Raw genomic sequence first — 18,541 nt, 5'->3', positions numbered from 1 at the left:
TGGGACAACTTTCTTTAAATTTTACTGTCAGTTTTATGAGAAGTTTTTCAAAGGAGCTGTTAAAGTTGCTCTTTTTATTAACAGCGGAGGGGGTGGGAATTGAAAGAGAATTGTTTTAGTGAGTCAATCTTAGCCCTTCATCATAACTTACGTTAACTTCCCATGTCTAGTCCCTCACCAATTCCCATGAACCAAAGGGAATACAATTTCTTCTCAAAACTCACACATAATTTCTATTATGTGCCAAACAAAGGATTAAAAGTAAAACGTCTCATCCCATGTCTAAACTCCCTACTCTAAACTCCCATTCCCCTTGCCAAATATTGCCAAACGCGTTGTAAAGCCCGTGACCCCACATCCCGCGCGCAAGGTGTCCGCGATTTTCTCTTTTCGCGCGCGCTCGGCGAGTGGCGGGCGGGGAGGTCGCCTGCGCCGCCGACATCGCAGCGACTCTCCGGCTGGGCTCTGCTCCACCACCCAACCACCTTTTCGACGTACTACTCCAGGAGGATTCAACCGGCTGTTACCGGAGCCCGCGCCGTGCCCGTGCTGCGCCCGTGCGAGGACAACGCGACAAGGTACGAGCCTCGCTCAGTTCTGCAAAACCCCTCTTCTCTTTCTAATTTTGGGATATGTTTTCCGACGGATGTTCCATGATGTGTTTATTTCATGCCGCGCACATGCTACATGGTGAAAATACCAACTTCGCTCGAAACATCAGTGTTAGCTGAAGTAAGCCGAAACAGATGTCCCGATGCATGCCAGGTGTTTGTTAGAATGCCGACTTGTGGATACACTTGAAAACATGTCTGTTCTTGGTGCGAAACAATGCCCGCACCTACGGCAACCCCTAAATCCCTAAACCATCCGAGTGGCCGACAGGTGACAATCAGTATGGGACATGTGAAGTTCACGAATTCACAAGAAAAAGAATGTAACCTTGTACGTATGGAGCAAACACTTGGCTAGATGGTTCTGTTCAACCAGGTTTGGATAGGTATGTATGACGGTGTGCTTAAACAAGATTTACACATGAAAATTAGTACAAACAATCATCCGACTGGGACGAGTGTTGGCAGACTGGATGCCTAGGGTAAGTTGAGCTTTATCTATGAACCGTAAACATAATTAGCTGTTGTATGTCGAGCTACTTCAGTCCAAACTTTTACCATTTTAGAAATTTATTTAGCTGGAGGCTGCTTTATGTAATACCAGCTGAGCTGAGCTAGAAACGACTTGAACTTGAAACAGGTGCCACTCTTGTGCCAAAACTTCTTCTAAACCCCCAAGAGACAGCTGAAGCATTGCGCCTGTGGCCAATTGGTTGTAGACCTATGTTTTGCATCTCTTCTCCAGCTTCATTACCTCTTTCATTTCCTTCTGCCTGATCTCCCTTTTGGTCAGGTTGTGTCTTAGTTGTTGAGTTTTTCTTTTCATAAAAGTAAATCACCACGGCTATCAGAAGAGAAGAAGTCGAAACAACTCCACTAAGTATAAAAAGTCCTGTAAAACCATCCGGTGTGAGTTTTTCTGGATCAGGTGCACGCCCCGCGTTGTTGCAGTTGTTTTGATATCCGATTCCGATCCATTTCTTCTCAATTTGATTAATAGTGTCTCCTCCTATTACGCTGAGGATTGCCTTCGAGATGTCCCCAACTAGAGGAGATCCTTTTGGAAATGCCTGTTAAAGAAATTGAGTGTTCTGTTAGCTTATATCATAGCTCTAGCACACTTCGTATCCTGCTACGGTGATGCCTAACGCAAGATGAAATTGAACCCATGTGGTAGCAAAGAAGTCCAGATTGTCATGAGCCTAAGTGTTATAGAAACTAATTCTGTTGCACATACATGAACTTCTGTGGCAGCGCATATTGCTTGGTAAGAGCTAAGAAATTTAAATTCTTCTTAATATATATGAACGTATGTGGCAGCACATATTGACTTGGGAAGAAGTAAGAAACTACTTAGAAATGAACATGCATAATAGATTATATATTTGTGTGATAAACAAAGAGGATTTTTTCACTTGTATGGGTGAGTTGTACACGATTTCGAATTGAGTACTTGTGTATCTTAAAGAGAGTTAGTGTTTGTATATTTATTTTTTTACGCACAAAGTGCATCCAAAATTATGTAGTACCCATGGAAGCACATATTGTTTTCCCATTAACAAGTGGTGTTACCATCCACTTACTTAGGGGATGGCAGTATAGCACCTGTGGTGGCATAATCATTATCAAATTTCAATGATAAAATCAATCATTGTCAATTCATACAGTGGTCTTTTAGGGTATGCCACTGTATAGAATGTAATTCATTATTTGCCACTCCAGAGGTTGATTACTTCATGATTTGCCATATTGACTAGCTATTCATATTTATTTCTCTATTGCTCTTTTTCTTGAGAACTGCACGTCTTTCCACTAAGAAGAGACTAACAGTCAATGCGTTACTGGCTGGAGATAGCCTATGTTTCTGGATTAAATAGAAGGAAAAAAGGCATGACCTGAAGAAAATGAATTGAGCTGCTAAAATGACAGACAGATTAAAAGAATGATCCACAACTGGAACTTTCCAACTGTCCAGCACCCAATCCATCTAGGATACTCTGATAATAAACCATTTTCTGGACTCTTCCTTGATTGTTGACACTAAGCACGAACAGAAAGTTGTGGTTAATTGGAAACCCTGTTATTCCTCTCCTTCCACACCATCCGAGCAACCAGGATGCGAAGGTACCAAAGCACTTTCTTAAAACACTACCGAGTACTGTGCACATGCGTCCTGGAAGTGATCCACCAATCACCATACTTTAACTCTCCTTATGAAATGCAAAAAAGGGGTTTCTTCTCTCTCTCACTCCACACCGCACATTCTCAAGGAATCTGGTGGTTCTCGCTAGCTACAAGGACAAGGCCAAAACTTGTTATGATGGTTGGCACTTCTTTCTGGTTGAGATGTGGGGGTAGATGATGCCCAGGTGTGCCCATCACATGCTATCACTCGTCCTGTCTTTCTCCTAATGGATCTGAGTATAAGGCAAAGCACTGGACCAGCCCTGGCAATTAGTGATGCATGAAGGCATTGGTGGTGAACAAAACTAGGCGGAGACCACAGCTGTGCTGTGATTTATTATGTATTTGGAGTTGAATCCATGCTATTTTGATGTGTTTATAACTTTATATTCTTGGTTGGCTATGGTGAAGTAGATCCTGACCTTAATGGTACAAAGTTTTGTCAAGTTGCAAATAATGGATTTCATCTTGCATAGTAGTAAATCCTATATGACCGCTCTATGAACTGGAATGATGAATTTTCTCTACTTTATTCGGATAAGATTGTTTGTATATGTAAGCTGAATTTTGTGCTTCCTTGTGGGTGTGTTTGTTCTTAAATTCATTTTCCAACTGTCTTCCCAAATTTATCTCTTTGAAGTCTTTTTAGTTTGATTTCTGATTATATTAACTTGTAATTTGGCTATTTCCCTACTAGCATGTCCCTTGGAAAACATGTAGCCTTTAGTTCATATGTATGTAGAGTTGACCACTTTAATCGCAATAGTATTCACTTAGTTCTCTTCTTCCCTTTATTGCCTGGTCATATTTATGGATGATTGTTTACAGGTTCATGTATTATGGCATGCACTATAATACTATATTCATGATTTTTTTCATATTTTTTGAAAACCTTGAGATACATCAACTTGATATGGTAGTAGCAACTGTATCCAAGCTCATATGCGACTTTCTGAAAGAAAGAAAAAAATACTAGATACTACTAGTAGTAGGCTAGTAGCACACTTTGTTGATTCAGTGTGAAGGAGCTATGTGATTAACGGCCATTTTATTAGTAAACATCAAATGTTCACAAAAGTGCATATGGTAATTATGTGAGCATTGGTTCAATATCATTTGCCCTCCACTCATTCACTTAGGAATTAGGTGTGCAAAGCTAGCAATGGTCCCATCTTACATAAAACTAGCAGCAATGAGATGCGTACAGGAATGTCTATGATATATTTGCATCTCAAACAAATTTAATGACTGTCAGCTTCAGAGATATATTGCAAACAGACAGATGAAAGTGTGTTACTTACATATCCAAAACCTGCTGCTTTATAAAATGGAACCATAGTGTACCCTTTGCAGTTCCTTACAAGAAATAATCTGATGTATGGGACTTCATGAATGAACGCAGCAATTCCACCATTTTTGCTTCCCTTTGAGAGCGCACTGTAAAATCCATCATAGGTATTATAGGTCTTGATCTTCGATCCGTCGAAATTGAGTTGTTCCAATATTCTCTCGACGTAGGAACCACGAATGCATCCTACATAGTCCCCGCTTTTGCGGAGTTCATGGATATCAGTTATAGTTGGATTTAGCTGTCGTATGGTAAGCATCGTTGCCAAGTTCGCGGTGTAGCTTGCTGACAATACAAGGAAGAAAAATACCCATACAATCAAAACTATCCGAGATAGTAAGCGTTCCACTCTGTCCTCTGAAATTTTTGATATGGAGTCAATTAGTTTTTCAGTTATATGAAAGGAAAATGCAGGAACCCACATAACCGCATAATGTAGATGAAAGTCATGAAACGTAATATGTAAATTTCTACATATTGTGCTTATTAAGTTTTTCCGAGTGTGGGAATTGTTTGGTAGTCTAGTTATCTTATGGCTCACAACACGCAGAACAATGTTCAAATCCTGGACAACCATAGCTGCAAATTTTACCCCCCAACTTGTGGATGGGAATCGAACTCGGATCATCAGCCAGAGGCAAGTTACCACACCGCTAGGCTATGGTAGGTTTAATTATCAGTAATATGGTACTCCCTCTGTAAACAAATATAAGACGTTTTAGTGATCTAAAACGTCTTATATTTGTTTACAGAGGGAGTACAATGTATCTACGACAGAAGCTATTGCGTTGATAAGGTACTGAAATGGCTTACAAAGTAACCTAGCCATTTGAGCTACACCCCGGGCCTATCCAACTGCAGGAGAATCTAATTTTCTAAGCTATCTCTACACATTCACATTCTTGCATCGTTTAGGCAACTAGAAGCATGTCTATTCACTACAACTTTGTAGCTTTGTTTGTTCCACCAACATTAAAACACTGTTTCTTCATGCAACTTGATACTTGATGTAAGATGCGATGCAAAAGTTCATTTTCTTTTATGGAATGGAAGTATTTTGATAAATATACTCACTGTCTCCAAACAGGGAAAAGAAGGTCATAATCCCGAGCTTTCTGGGAACTTCGCCCGGGATATTTGTGTTGTTTCCAAGAAACTCCAATAGCCAGAGAACAACCCATGTGTAGAAAAGTAATATGATACTTCCGAGCCACAGGTCACGTGATAATGGCTCAACGAAAATCCATGTGTTGTTAGTTCTACTGCTCTTGGCTGGAACAACCATTGCCACTCCTGATTCTGTGTACGGTAGAGTGAAGTCGACGTAAGACATTCTGTTCTCTGAGATTGTTATGTCTCCAATTGCTATATCGTATTTCTGCAAGTGCATCAAACAGAGTTACTTTACTGCCAGCAATGATGATGCTTAATCTTTGTTATGAAAGCTGTAACTATGCCATGAGGATATGAATAGGTTAGCTGAGAAGAGCCTAGCTATGCCATGTGGTCTTATCATGTAAAGATGACGTGTATATTCCTTTGATATAGTACTTTACCTTATGAGTTGCAAGCAACAGATATGGTGTTATTACAATTTTTTGCTTCACTAGCATAGTACTTACAAGAATAGTTACCAGACCAATAGGGAAACATGATATGGTGGTTATACACACTATACAATGGAGAAATATGGCCCCAATCAGAATTCAAGTTGGGTATTTGTCCACGTCGCATCCTTTATATGGAAATCCGGGGCCTGGGGATCATTCCTTGACTCTTACTTTTTTTTGCGCAAAGAAAAGTAAGAGTCAAGGGTTCCCTTGACTCTTACTGATGATATATTTTTTTTACTCCATGAGAAATTGAACAAAAAGCTGCCAAATTGGCCTATTTCTTGCGCGTACCTATCAATTGAAGTATTTTGAGGATATTTTTAAAACTAAATTGAATGGAGAAAATAAGAACTGGAAGAAGAAAAGTTTTCTCAACACGGGGAGGAAGTCCCTTCGAAATTGGATTTGTTATTGTAAGGGGATTTTCAAGTATTATCTAAGGGAAGGAACAAACGAGGATAAGAGAAAATTGCTTTTAATTTATTTATCCACTTGAGATGTATTGCATACTATTCTTCCATTTTCATCCGAAAGGGATTTAAAAAAATCTATTTCACTATCTCATTCCATCTAGATCTAAGAAAGAACCCAATGCACTGAAATTCCTGCTCAACATCTCTCAATTGCAATACATTATTTGAGTGGGTTGTGTGCTATTATTTGTACATGGTTGCATTAAACTAAAATGTAGTACTCCCTCCGATCCATATTACTTGTCGCTGCTTTAGTAAAGTTGTACTAAAGCAGCAACAAGTAAAATGGATCGGAGAGAGTACATAAATGCGGGAGCAGTGAAATCATGGCATGCATATAAATTTACTTTTTGCAAAAATTTGATGCTGGAAGTTGAAGCCCTGATGCACTTACTACCTTAAGGTAAACTTGGTAAACAAAATCATCATAACCTCCAGTGCTTGTGTCATTCGTGGTGCCAAATGCCACATATTCATAAGGTAGTGCATAGGGAAGTCTTTTAACTGCCTCTTCGAATACATCAATTGAAAGGCCCTCTGCTTTAGTTGCCCCTGTGATAGGATCCTTTCCACTTGTCATAAATTGTGGGTATACACTTACGTGCATTCCTACTCGAAGCTTCTTCCCGTTTACAGCAGCTTCCCACCCTCTGGGTACCTCTGTTGATTTTCCTGGCCAAATTACCGGGTTTAGGTCAGAAGCTAAGCCTGAATGCCGTGTCGTTGATTCTCCGTGATATAGTCGCCGGGAAGTTCCCAAGCTTGTCATGTTTCTTGCAACTGCTGGTTTTTGAAATGATGTTTTGTTCTTAATACCAAGGTTTTCAACTGCTTGCGCTACCGCCCATATAGTATCATAGCCCCAGAGTTCAAATATGCTTAGTTTCAGTGGTGGATCATTTGGGTTATCAATCTGTAATCTCCTGTTCCAGCGTATGGTGAAGTTATCCAGTTCCTCTGATTTAGGAGTATAAAACTTTACTCCTAAAACACCATTCATTGCTTCCATGACAGAAGGGTTCGTGGAGTCTATGACATTGGTTAGCCCATCTGTCATGATCCATACAAATCCTTTCTTCATCATACCAACCTCTTTTGCCATTGTGAAGAGGATCGAAGCCAGATCAGGTGACATATGCACCAAGAAGACCCTTGTTTGCATTGTCAATAACTTATAGAGTTCTTTGGTAATTTGTTCAGTAGTTGCTGACAGGGGGATCACACTCCGGTAGGGAACACGAACATCAATTTCTTGGAGGGCGTCAATGAGATATGGTATGACACCTCTACCATAGTCAGTTTCTTCATAAATTGGCACCACCTGTCTCCACCCGTAGGCCTTGATTAGGGAGGCAATGCTATTCACTTGTGTAGAGTCACTCAATGTTGCACGAACAAAATATGGAAGACTGCCAGAGTAAAGAGATGGGCTTGTTGCTGTGAAGGAGATGACAGGGACCTGACTTTTATTCCCGAGATCCGATACAAATGCTGCTTGTGAAGATGTTTGAGGACCTATAATAACTTGGACGCTGTAATTCTCTAGCAGGTCGAGAGCTGTAAAGTTGCATAATCAAATTTCAGTCGAATGCACCTTTTTGCTGCCCGAAGCTTCGTAAATTCAGGATCAAAGAGTAAAGAAATGACATACAGTAGTTACTCAATATATGTTCATTCATAGCACTCTGTAGCGTGTATTTCTACTGTCCTAGCAAACTTACACTTGTGCAAAACAGGATTGCAAATTATTACAGATTTGCAGATGACGCTACAAATTTGAACCCACAATATTTGGATGAATGTAACTAAGCTTATTATCAGTATAAAGGATGATTACAGTTAGCTCTGTTTACTTGAGTTGCTTGTTTTGAAGTATGACATTTATAACCTGTATTACTAGTTATGCTGATAAGTAATGTTTACTTTACCTTTGATTTCATCACAGAACTTTTAGAAGCCTTTTATGGAGTATATTCAATGTTCTTTTACTACATTAACAATTCTAAGGAATGCTTGATTCTCCTTTTTCCATTTCAGGTTAGACCATAGGGATATTTCCTTGATCCATCTGGAGGATTTTTTTTTTTCAAGGTATTTTTGTGTGATTTTTCAATTGGAAGTAAACTTCATATTTCTATTGAGAAAAAAGTTCCTTGCGTAGAAATATTATTGCTAATAGCGCCATTGGATTTCTAAGTCCACATCCTACAATGGTTTTCCTATTTCCTACTGATCTGCTATGTTCTGATTTTTGTCGATAGAAGCGGTTGATTAGTGAATCTCTCTGTTAGTACTGAGAGAACAGTCCAGATATGAAGGGACTTCAACACTGGCTCAGGTCAAGCAATCGCGTTCACAGAACCTTATCATAAAAAGCACGCTAAAGCACTTGCCAGCAAAGATTTAGCTATGCATTGTGAAAAAATTATGTAATGATGAATATGTCATACGATTACATTTCACAAACTACAGATGACCATACATCTGAAACCATGAGTAAATTTATTATCTCTGGGTATTGAAATTTGAACCCAGCCACTTCACAACAATTAGGTGGCTAACCGGATTACAACCGGGTAGCAACTGGCAGGAATCATTTTTGTTGTTAAGGTTTCTCAGACCAACAAACCCATCAAGGGAAAGCTAACCTAAACATAATCGGGTTATTAAATATGTATGCACTAACTTTCTGAGAGTAAAACTCATATAATATTTCATTGCAAAGAAGTGTAAATATTTGTCGGTAATAGTAAATTTAGTAGCCAAACACTGTCCTTTTGTATGTTTCTGAACTTTAGCGGGAGATATATGCTCAAAGTACTTCGTTTAACAGGAATATTATAAAAAAATTTGTGAATAACAGGAATATTATAAGTTAGCTTTGTTAGTGTTTATTTATTTGATTTATATCTCTTCTGTCCATGGGCATTTGGTAGTTGGATGCCTATTGTTAAACAGATGGAGTATTATGGAGCACATGGAAAGTAAAGATATAGCCAAAAAAACACTCGTTCCTAAGTAATAATCATTAAATCCTTTTGATAAATGTTACTATCAAGCTCTTCCAACTTTGTCCATCGGTAGTGGCACAATGATAAATAACCATGTTATTTTCCATCAAAACTGTGTTCATAATATTGCACTTCTGTAGCTTCTAGTTATATAAGTGCTACTTTGGAGACAGTGTAAAAAAAAGGTTGTACTTCGAAGACAATAAGAAGTTGAGAAAGCATATTTGTAATTGTATAAGCAAAGGAGGGAACAGGAAAAAAAGTTTTTCATGATAGGCTGCAGAACTTTTACCTGCTGATGCAGCTTCGATGCTGTTACTTTTGGAGTCCCTGATGTGGAGAACTACCTTCGGGCTGTAGTTTCTGTGGGCTGTGTAGAAGTCTTCCAGAGCCATCAAAATGCTTGTCCGCGCCATCTTGCCCCGCAATGATTCCAAGTTGAGGATCACTCCAACGGGGAACTCATCTGCTCCACTCGTGGTAGCATTTTGAGCTATGCTGGAGTGGATGATGAGTAACAGGAAGAAGGTGATTTGAGATGCTCTCTCCATTGACAGTGCTGCAAGGTTTGTGAAGTATTTTGTCCCCAGAATCCAAGTCTACTGTGGCTTTTATAAAGTTGGTTTCTTCAAGCTAAAAGCTTAGCATGACGGCGTAGGTGACTACACTTTGATGCCTTGAGCCATGCATATTTTATTGCAGAGGGAATGATTCTAATTTGTACCTCATTTCAGTTGTAGTTTCCGAAGGTCAAATGACGTAGCATGGCCGGCCAAGCAGTTTAAATATGAATACCTAGCTTAGGACATGCTGCAATGATAGAGTTCTATAATAGTGGAGTACTCCTTCTCTGCATGTTACCCAGGTACTTAAATACTAACTGACCAGTAGCTCCTTCCATTCAATCTTGCAATATATCACTTGACAGTGACCGCAGCTGTTATCTAATTGTTTTCAAACGTTTGCTCTATGTCCTGAAGCAACTGAATTCTGTTGACACGATTTTTGCTGTTTATATAAATTCCAATTGGCCCCCTTTTAATATGTACTGTCAAAACCAGATGAATGTGACAATCGGATTTATCTACGTCAGAGTGCGCGTGTTGACATTTGAGAAAGGGAAATTCGTGGAATTATCTTGATTGCTTACTTGTAGGAGAAAACGAATTGCCGGGGTAGTCTCGCTGTCCAATTCTGAATTGTAGTACCTACGGAAACTACCAAAATCTATATGGTGGTTCGTTAAAAAAACTATTTTTCTATTTAATCCACTCCCTGTGGAGCGGTATATTATTCGGCACGGGTTTTTAGGTCTTTGATTTAACATAAAAATTATATGGTTATAAACTACATTTGACAACGAATCTAAAGATATAAAGTTAGTACAAAGTTGAGTCACTTATTTTAGGATGTAGGGAGTATTTTATATAAAATATAATACATGTTTCCCTATTTAAATTGAAGACCTAAATATTCATGCCCGGCTAATATACCGGCCCACAGGGAGTAATTTAGCATGGCTGTTGAGTGGAAACCTATAATTTTCTAGACCAATGATGACAAAGTCAGACAAGAACTTGCACATGCATTTGAGCTATCTGATCTCTATAATAACATTTTAGATGCCAAGGAGGTGTATATCAAGAGTGCACTACATTACGGCAATCATATTAGTGTACTACAAGCGATACCAACAGAGAAATTGTCTATTTATTTATTTTCTGCGTGGAGAAAAGTTGTGTGCTGATGAAAATATCCACAGACCATCTGCAACTGGCAAAGTTGAGTCACCTTTCGTGCCACAATATGTGAATTTGCAACAACACAAAAGGTGCAAAAGTATTGACTATTTGTGTGGTGTAGGAGGAGAGACCCCTGTAATTTTAAAGTGATGGCTGTGCAAATTCAAGGAAATTCCCTAGCCCAGGAAGACTGAGCTAGACAGATTTCTCAATTAATTAACCGTGGGATCGCGAGGAAGTCAAGGAACTCGGGCACTGCAAGATGCTCCTCCTACTCTGCTACTATGCTTCCATAGTTGTGTGTGTGTACCATGTGTATGTCTTTTGTTTGTAAAAACTATGCACCATTCTAGGCGCTTGTGTAAATGTAGCTAGTCGATTCCTCTCATCTCAAAAATGAAAAGCAATAAGTTAGTCAATGGCGATGCAGACGATTTTGTTGTAAATCCATATCAAATTTTATTCTATAAATAACCTCCTACTTTGGCCCAAGAAGCATTTCATGCTGTAATGTCAAGTTAATGTGCCTTTGTTTTGTGGTCGCAAGTAGCTGAATGATTATGCTGGACGTTTGAGAATTAGGAAATGATTTTTATAGAAATTTGGAATCTTTAGGATTTTTTTTCTTATGGTGGTCGTTTGATTCATAGGATTGAATCCTACATGATTTTTTTCCAAGGATTCTATATTTCATAGGAATTTTAGCATCAGCTTAAACCCTTGGAGAGATTTTTTTAATGCAATTGAACAAAAGAAAATCGCTTATAGGATTCAAAAAGGCATTGATATCGCAATCTTTTTGTTTTTTTCATTTCTACGTGCCCTTGAATGCCTATAGTGTTGGCAGATTGTTTCGTGAATAATAGCAGGCTCAATAACACATGCTCCCTCCGTAAAGAAATATAAGAATGTTTAGACTTTAGACACCCTGCTCCTTCCCAGTTATGCTGACGAACCAGGCCCACATGTCAGACACCCTGCTCCTTCCCAGTCTTCGAGCCCCGCGGCCGCATTCCTCCACCTGCCACCGCAACTGGTCCTCCTCATGCCGCGCTGAGGGGTTCGCCCACCCGCCGTCGCGACGGATGGAGGAGCCCATCCGGCGCCCGGCGAGCCTGGCGGCAACCGGCAAGTTACGTCGAGATTCGATCAGTTCTGCCGAGCGCAAACTTCCGAAATGAACTCTTGCTTCCCGTCCCTCCTTAAGATCGAAATTCGATCCCCTACTATATGCGTTCGCGGATGTGCTACCGGAATTTTGCAGAACACTAGTTTGATGTGTTGGAATTTATGGGGGCAGACGGATAGTGCAGCCAAGGTGTTCGTTAGAATGCCTGCCTCGTATTTTCCAGGTTGCGAAACGAAGTGATGATAATTGGATGATCCACGTCCACCTCCTTTCCGTGTGAAAACCTGAATATACAAAGTATGTACAGAAATAGTCTCTAAAAGGAGTGTATAGCCTTGATTTTTTCAGGAAAACTACAGTAGTATATGATAGACCGAGACAGGTGATGCCCGGAAGGGTGAAGCATAAAACAGACTGAAACTTTACTTGATTTTGCATCCTTAGGAAGCTCCACACACCCAAAGTTCAGCCAGGCTTTCCCCGCAGTTAGTTGTGGATCTTTGAGCTTGGAAGGTGATCTTTGCTCAGCTTGGAACTAGCTTGATCCACTTAATGACATTCTACTTTTGTCTCCCCTGCGAATGATTTACGGATCAATATGAGTCAGTGACGTTGCCTTGTTATTTTGTGTGAATCCACAGCCTATATTGTTGGTTCTAACTGTTCTGGTAGCTGGTCACTCTGTGTTCGAACTGAGTGGCACTTTCAATGTTGTCTGCTTCTCTATATCACTGCAGTTTCCGTGTTCATTGCTGTTTTGATCTCCTTGTTCTTCCTGTGAATCTCCATTTGCTCCTTGTTGCCTGTGTCCACACTCATTTTGATCGTCTTCTTTGCTCCATGCATTTTCTTGATATTTTTTGTAGAGGTTCATCAGCATGGCTACAGCAAGGGAACAGGTTGTCACGATCCCAGTTAGGAGGAATAACCCCCCAAAACTTTCAAAGGTGATAGCGCCTGAACCATCAATTTTATCCTCATGTTGATGGCTGTTTTGATATATCCATTTCTTTTCAATTTCATTGATACTATCTTCTCCTGTTATGTTGAGTATTGCCCTTGACATTTCAGCTCTTAGTGGTGATTGCTTGGGAAGCGCCTGATTACCAAAGAGATCATTATTATAAGCTTGCACAAGCTAACATACAAAGAATTCTATTCATCATAATATCTGACTATAAAAGCCTGAAAAGTAAAATTTCCATTGGGCTGAATATTCTTAGCTAACAAGATATAATGGAAGATGGTCAATGATGGTGTTGCTTAGCAGCAGTACCATACTTTCACACTATCATACTAAAAGTTGCTCAAGCAGTACAAAAATCCAGTAATCTGACCATAGGGCCTGTTTTCAGGTTTAGTTTGTGGTTGTTGTGTTGTGATGTACTCCTAGTGTCAAAAAACGTCTTATATTTTGATACGGAGAGAGTTACTTATCTTTGAAGTTGCTTTAAGAAGGAAGTTGTGAAAAGTCTATTACTCTGTTTGATAAATCAGACTAGAGTTAGATATAGTGTTATCGAATGGTTGACCTCCCACATTACATCTCATATGTTCTCGAATGCAGATTATGCAATTCGTTTTAGAAGAGGAAAAAACAGACTAACTAAACGCCAAGGTTATCTAGAAGCAATCCATCCAACCGAGATTATTTATCATAAAAATGAATGGCTTAAGGGGGTGAAGTCCCTCTGTGCTTATATTTTGATACGGAGAGAGGCTCCTGGAAATGTGACCATGAAGGGTCGATCCCAGGCTGGTGGAAGACCACCAGCACGGCTACCATCCAAGCTATTGCTTGGTCTCCAAGATTATTTATCATAATCCACTGCAGCGCCAAATGGAAATATCAGCTCATATAATTTTTTTGATAGAAAATGGATGGATCTATTTTTATGTGATGGTTGTTGCTTGCCTCTTCTATATTGTTGTATATGGTAGTTAAGCTTACATTGATGATCCCCATAGGGTGCGGTCAGTGAGAGTTCATTATTGGGGACAGACAGACTAGAAAAGGGCATCGTTTTCACTTTGACATTTATCTCCACCCTTTTTCAACTTTTCATTCAGTCAACTGGAAGATAAATTATTCATCGTATGCTATTAGATAGCCTCACTATTTCTATTTTTATTTCGTAACTTCGAATTTGTATATAGCAATCTTAGGGGACGTGGTATGTAGAATTGAAGGAGACACATGAGCATAACATTTTACTTGACTTGCTAGCAAACTTCAAGGCAGATTTTTTTTTTCAAGAGATTAAAACAAAGCACCCTAGTGAGTGAGTTAAACTTACAAATGCAAAACCTGCACTCTTGTAGATAGGTCCCACCATTGTGTAACCTTTGCTGTACTTTGCAAGAAACAGTTTGATGTAGGGGATTTCATGTACAAGCGCAGCAATGTCACCATCTTTGCTTCCTTTAGAAAGAGCAGCAGCGAAATCTTCCTGTGTTTCGTAGGGCCTCATCTTTGATTTTTCAAAACCAATATCCACCAGTAGACCCTCTATATAGGAACCACGGTGGAACCCTACATATTCTCCTTTCCTCTGGAGTTCATGAACATCAGTCACTGTCGGTGAAAGCTGCTGTACAGTCAGCATTGATGCAAAGCTTGCTGTATAACTTGATGTAAGTACCAGAAAAACAAACATCCATACAAGTAGAACAATTCTGGATAGAAATCGTTCCAGCTTCTCCTCTGCAATAACGATGAAGATATTATTGAGACAGTAAACAAACTTGAAAGCTGGGATACTGCAATGCATAACATTCCAGGACTTGATTGGGATACTGCAATGCATGCCATGGGAGGACTTGCTTGAAAGCATATGCAATATCTATTTCTTGGTATGATAAATGCAAGTCTTACCATCATTTTTTTCAATTGACGCTATAAATTTTTTCCTTTAGTGAAGCGCAATTATGAAGAACAGGTGTATTGCTTTCATGTTTCTAAAGCAGATACGTACTAGCATTAGTTCATCCCCAGCTAGATTTGAACTAAAACCACAACAATAATTATGGAACAAAGGGAGTACTAATTAGACAGATCTAGGTTCTTATGCTGAGAAACATTAAGATAAGTTTAACTAAAATGGGGTCATACAGATGATTTTCTTTCCTAAAAGTTGTGGAGGTGCAGTTTAGTTAGATCACTGCAGTAATCTTTTTCGAAGGAATCTTTCGGCGCTTCTTATTTTCATGTAGTGCAACGTATACTTTGTCTATGCAACTGAAATACTTGTTCAAAATTAAGCAAAGATCTAGGAAACTGTAATGTTTACTCAACTCTCTTCAAAAATGGAGAAGAACATTGTAATCCCCACTTGTTTGAGTGAAAAGGGACCATGTACATGTTGATTGCCATTTAGATACTCCAGAAGCCAGGCAACAACTCCTGTGTAAATAAAGAATATGATGCTTCCAAACCACATTCCAGTGCTCAATGGTTTCAAGAAAATCCACATATTCTTGATCATGTTTTCCTTGACTGGAACAATCATCCCTACTCCAGATTCTGTGTACGGTACAGTGAAGTCGACATACAATGATCTATTGTACCTTACAGTAATATCTCCAACCGCTATGTCGTATTTCTGCAATGGCATGAATCAGCTTCATATATTTGAGAAATAAGAAAGTGATGATCTACTTCTAAGAATGATTAAACACTGGAAGTAAATTGTTCAATAAGAGGAAAATATTTTAGCATGCAAAATAGACTTTTGATTTGCTTTGAGAAAAACAAAATACAACGAGCCTTTCTATCTGACATCCTTCTATGTAAAATAAAATAGGAGCCTGGTTTCAATTGAAAGCAGAACAAAACACTGGATGAAAATGTGGAACATAGTTAATATCTTGTAAAATGTTTTAGCTACTAGAGTTTTCTTCTTAACAGTGGAATGTATGCAGCTTCTAGTTTCTGCAATGGTAGATTAAGAAATTGAAACCAAATCTTTCGTAATGTATTTCTTACCTGAAGATAAACTTGATAAATAAAATCGTTATAGCTTCCGGTAGTTGCTGTATCAGCTGTGTCAAATGCCAGGTACTCATAAGTAAGTGCAAAAGGTAGCCTCTTTATTGCCTCCTCAAATATGTCAACTGAAAGGCCACTCGCACTTGTTACATTTGTAACAGGATCTCTGAATGTCTTTATAAACTCTGGGCAATTGCTCGTGTGCACACCGACTCTAAGCTTCTTACCACTTATAGGAATTTCCCAGCCCCTCGGTATTTCAGTTGACTCTCCTGGCCAAATTACAGGATTTAGATCAAGCATTGAGGCTGATCCTGTTGTTTTTAAGCCATTTTGATTCAACTGCCGTGAAAGTCCACTTTTCACACTCCAAAACCCGATTTCTCTCCAACCTCTCCCAACCACATTTATTATTTGGAACACAGAAACTTTAAGCTGTTTGTCTGTAAGGTCAAAGTCGCCACTTATACCTCTAAACTTATTTTGTACAATTGCTGCTAAGAGTTTTGGACCATTTGGGGAAATAACCATGGATTCCAAGCATGTGGAGTTCTTAATGGACCATGGTTGCTTATTTGGGGCACTGGATATCCCAACCTTTTCTGCTGCCTGTGCTAATGCCCATATCGTATCATAGGCCCGTAGTCCAACAATGCTTAGTTTATTGAAGGGTGATTCATCTGGGTTATCCTGTTGGTACATTCTGTTCCACCTTATGGAGAAACTATCAAGCTCTTTTGATTTGGGGACATGGTACCTTAATCCCAGTACACCATTCATCACCTCGGTCACACTTGGATTGAGTGAGTCGATGATGTTTGCTACTCCGTTTGTAGTAATCCACGCAAATCCTTTGTCCATCATCCCTGCCTCTTTGGCCTTTGTAAAAAGAAGGGAAGTCATCGTGGATGACATATGAACAATAAACACCCTTGTTTGCATTGTCATCAACTTATAGAGTTCTTGCATCATGATTTCACTTGTTGCTGATGGAGGGATAACACTCTGATACGGGACATGAACATCACTCTCTTGAAGTGCACTAATGAGGTACGGTAGAATGCCTCTACCATAGTCGGTGTTTTCATATACTAGCACCACTTCTCTCCATCCATAGGCTTTTACAAGCGAGGCAATGCTATTCACCTGAGCTGAGTCATTCAATGTTGCACGCACAAAATATGGCATAGTATCTGAAGTGAGAGAGGGGCTTGTTGCTGTGAAGGATACTGTGGGGACTTGGGTTATATTTCCAATCTTGGAGATGAATACAGCTTCTGATGATTTCTGGGGACCAATGATGGCTTGCAGTTTGTAATTATCCAGTAATTCAATCGCTTTTGAAATTGCATAAGGAAATTTCGGTCAGATGGTACTAGTTTAATAGCGTAGAAACAACGTCATAACACATAATAAAGCATACTATATAAAAAATGGCGAGTTTAGGTTTTTGTGTGTTCGTGTTGCTTGTGACGTTTTCTATTTTCTTGATCATCTGACACCTGTTTGCCTAAGCCTTATACGACTCCTATAACTAAGACTGTTTTATCCTTGATGAAATGATAACACACTCTGTTTACATGTTCTTTCATTTATACTCATAATACTATCAAAAGGGGTTTGATTTGACTCATTTGGAGAATTGTGTCACTATGTCAGTTATGGTTTGCAATTGCCAATAAACATATATTTTCTCGATCTGTGATTTTTATAGACTCTGCTTGGCTTACCATTAGGGTTCTCCTACTAAGGAACTGATCAGATGCTAATCTAAATATGACTCTTGTTTAAGGTGTCAAATGCTTGATAACTCCAAATAATTTAAGTATAACTCTTGTTTAAGGTGTCAAATGCCAATATAAATATGTTCTTCTTGTTTAAGGTGTCAAACTATGGAAAATAGGAAAACTAAGTCCTTCCGTTTTCCTGAATCCTGACAACTTAACTTTGACATACTGCAGACACATACCTGCTGATGCAGCCTTTACATCACTTGCCATGGAATCCCTGAAATGGAGTGTCAGCTTTGTGCTGTAATTCTGGTGGACCGCGTAGAAGTCTTGGACGGCCAGTGAAATGCTGGTTCGTGCCACTTTTCCCACCAGCGAGCCCAGATTGAGGATCACTCCGACATGGAACTCGTCTGCTTTGCCGGTGGTGTTCTGAGCTACGCCGGGATCGACAAGGAGCAAGAGCAAGAGGAAGAGGATTGCTCGGGGTGTTCTCTCCATTCCGTGGGGCACCGCAAGTTTTAGATTCTTTGGTGCTGAGATGCACTGCATTGCACCCTCTTATGTAGGATTCCGCTTGTTGAAGACTTTTCGGCTTAACAATTGTGTCACTGGTCAAACTGAAAGTTGCAAGGCAAATCCGCTCAGCTGTGACAGATTAGTTGTCTATTAGCAGCATCTTTCGTCGTGTACTGTTTCTCTCTTGACTTTG

At 39.4% G+C, this 18,541-nt stretch overlaps 2 protein-coding genes and 2 long non-coding RNA genes across 6 annotated transcripts; 2 read left to right on the top strand and 2 right to left on the bottom strand.

Annotated features, from left to right (window-relative positions):
- Nucleotides 1-343: 343 nt before the first annotated feature.
- On the top strand, nucleotides 344-11,477 carry LOC120965141 (uncharacterized). 3 transcript variants are annotated; one of them, XR_012184841.1, is made up of 4 exons: nucleotides 344-578; nucleotides 8,267-9,894; nucleotides 9,975-10,105; nucleotides 10,863-11,477. It is a non-coding gene; the product is annotated as an uncharacterized lncRNA (long non-coding RNA). The 3 variants fall into 3 exon arrangements; XR_012184840.1 differs by having other exon boundaries at nucleotides 8,267-9,898; XR_005757420.3 differs by lacking the exons at nucleotides 8,267-9,894; nucleotides 9,975-10,105; nucleotides 10,863-11,477 and adding an exon at nucleotides 5,231-5,719.
- On the bottom strand, nucleotides 629-9,793 carry LOC109753989 (glutamate receptor 2.8). The gene is made up of 5 exons (XM_020312916.4): nucleotides 9,533-9,793; nucleotides 6,627-7,786; nucleotides 5,218-5,521; nucleotides 4,097-4,500; nucleotides 629-1,681 (listed from the first exon to the last, which is right to left on the bottom strand). Exons 1-5 carry the CDS (start codon nucleotides 9,789-9,791, stop codon nucleotides 1,226-1,228), a joined length of 2,583 nt encoding a protein of 860 aa, XP_020168505.1. The 5' UTR covers nucleotides 9,792-9,793; the 3' UTR covers nucleotides 629-1,225.
- A 645-nt stretch (nucleotides 11,478-12,122) lies between the features above and the next one.
- On the bottom strand, nucleotides 12,123-18,381 carry LOC109753991 (glutamate receptor 2.8). Its single transcript, XM_020312918.4, has 5 exons — nucleotides 18,069-18,381; nucleotides 16,097-17,436; nucleotides 15,407-15,713; nucleotides 14,409-14,815; nucleotides 12,123-13,210 (listed from the first exon to the last, which is right to left on the bottom strand). The coding sequence occupies exons 1-5, from the start codon at nucleotides 18,379-18,381 to the stop codon at nucleotides 12,788-12,790; spliced, it is 2,790 nt and encodes a 929-aa protein (XP_020168507.1). The 3' UTR covers nucleotides 12,123-12,787.
- LOC141023419 (uncharacterized) lies at nucleotides 12,972-18,541 on the top strand. Its single transcript, XR_012184839.1, has 2 exons — nucleotides 12,972-13,058; nucleotides 18,061-18,541. It is a non-coding gene; the product is annotated as an uncharacterized lncRNA (long non-coding RNA).

The sequence above is a fragment of the Aegilops tauschii genome, chromosome 5 (genome assembly GCF_002575655.3).
Source record: "Aegilops tauschii subsp. strangulata cultivar AL8/78 chromosome 5, Aet v6.0, whole genome shotgun sequence".
NCBI classification, from domain to species: domain Eukaryota; kingdom Viridiplantae; phylum Streptophyta; class Magnoliopsida; order Poales; family Poaceae; genus Aegilops; species Aegilops tauschii.
This window is presented reverse-complemented; position numbering and strand designations above follow the sequence as displayed.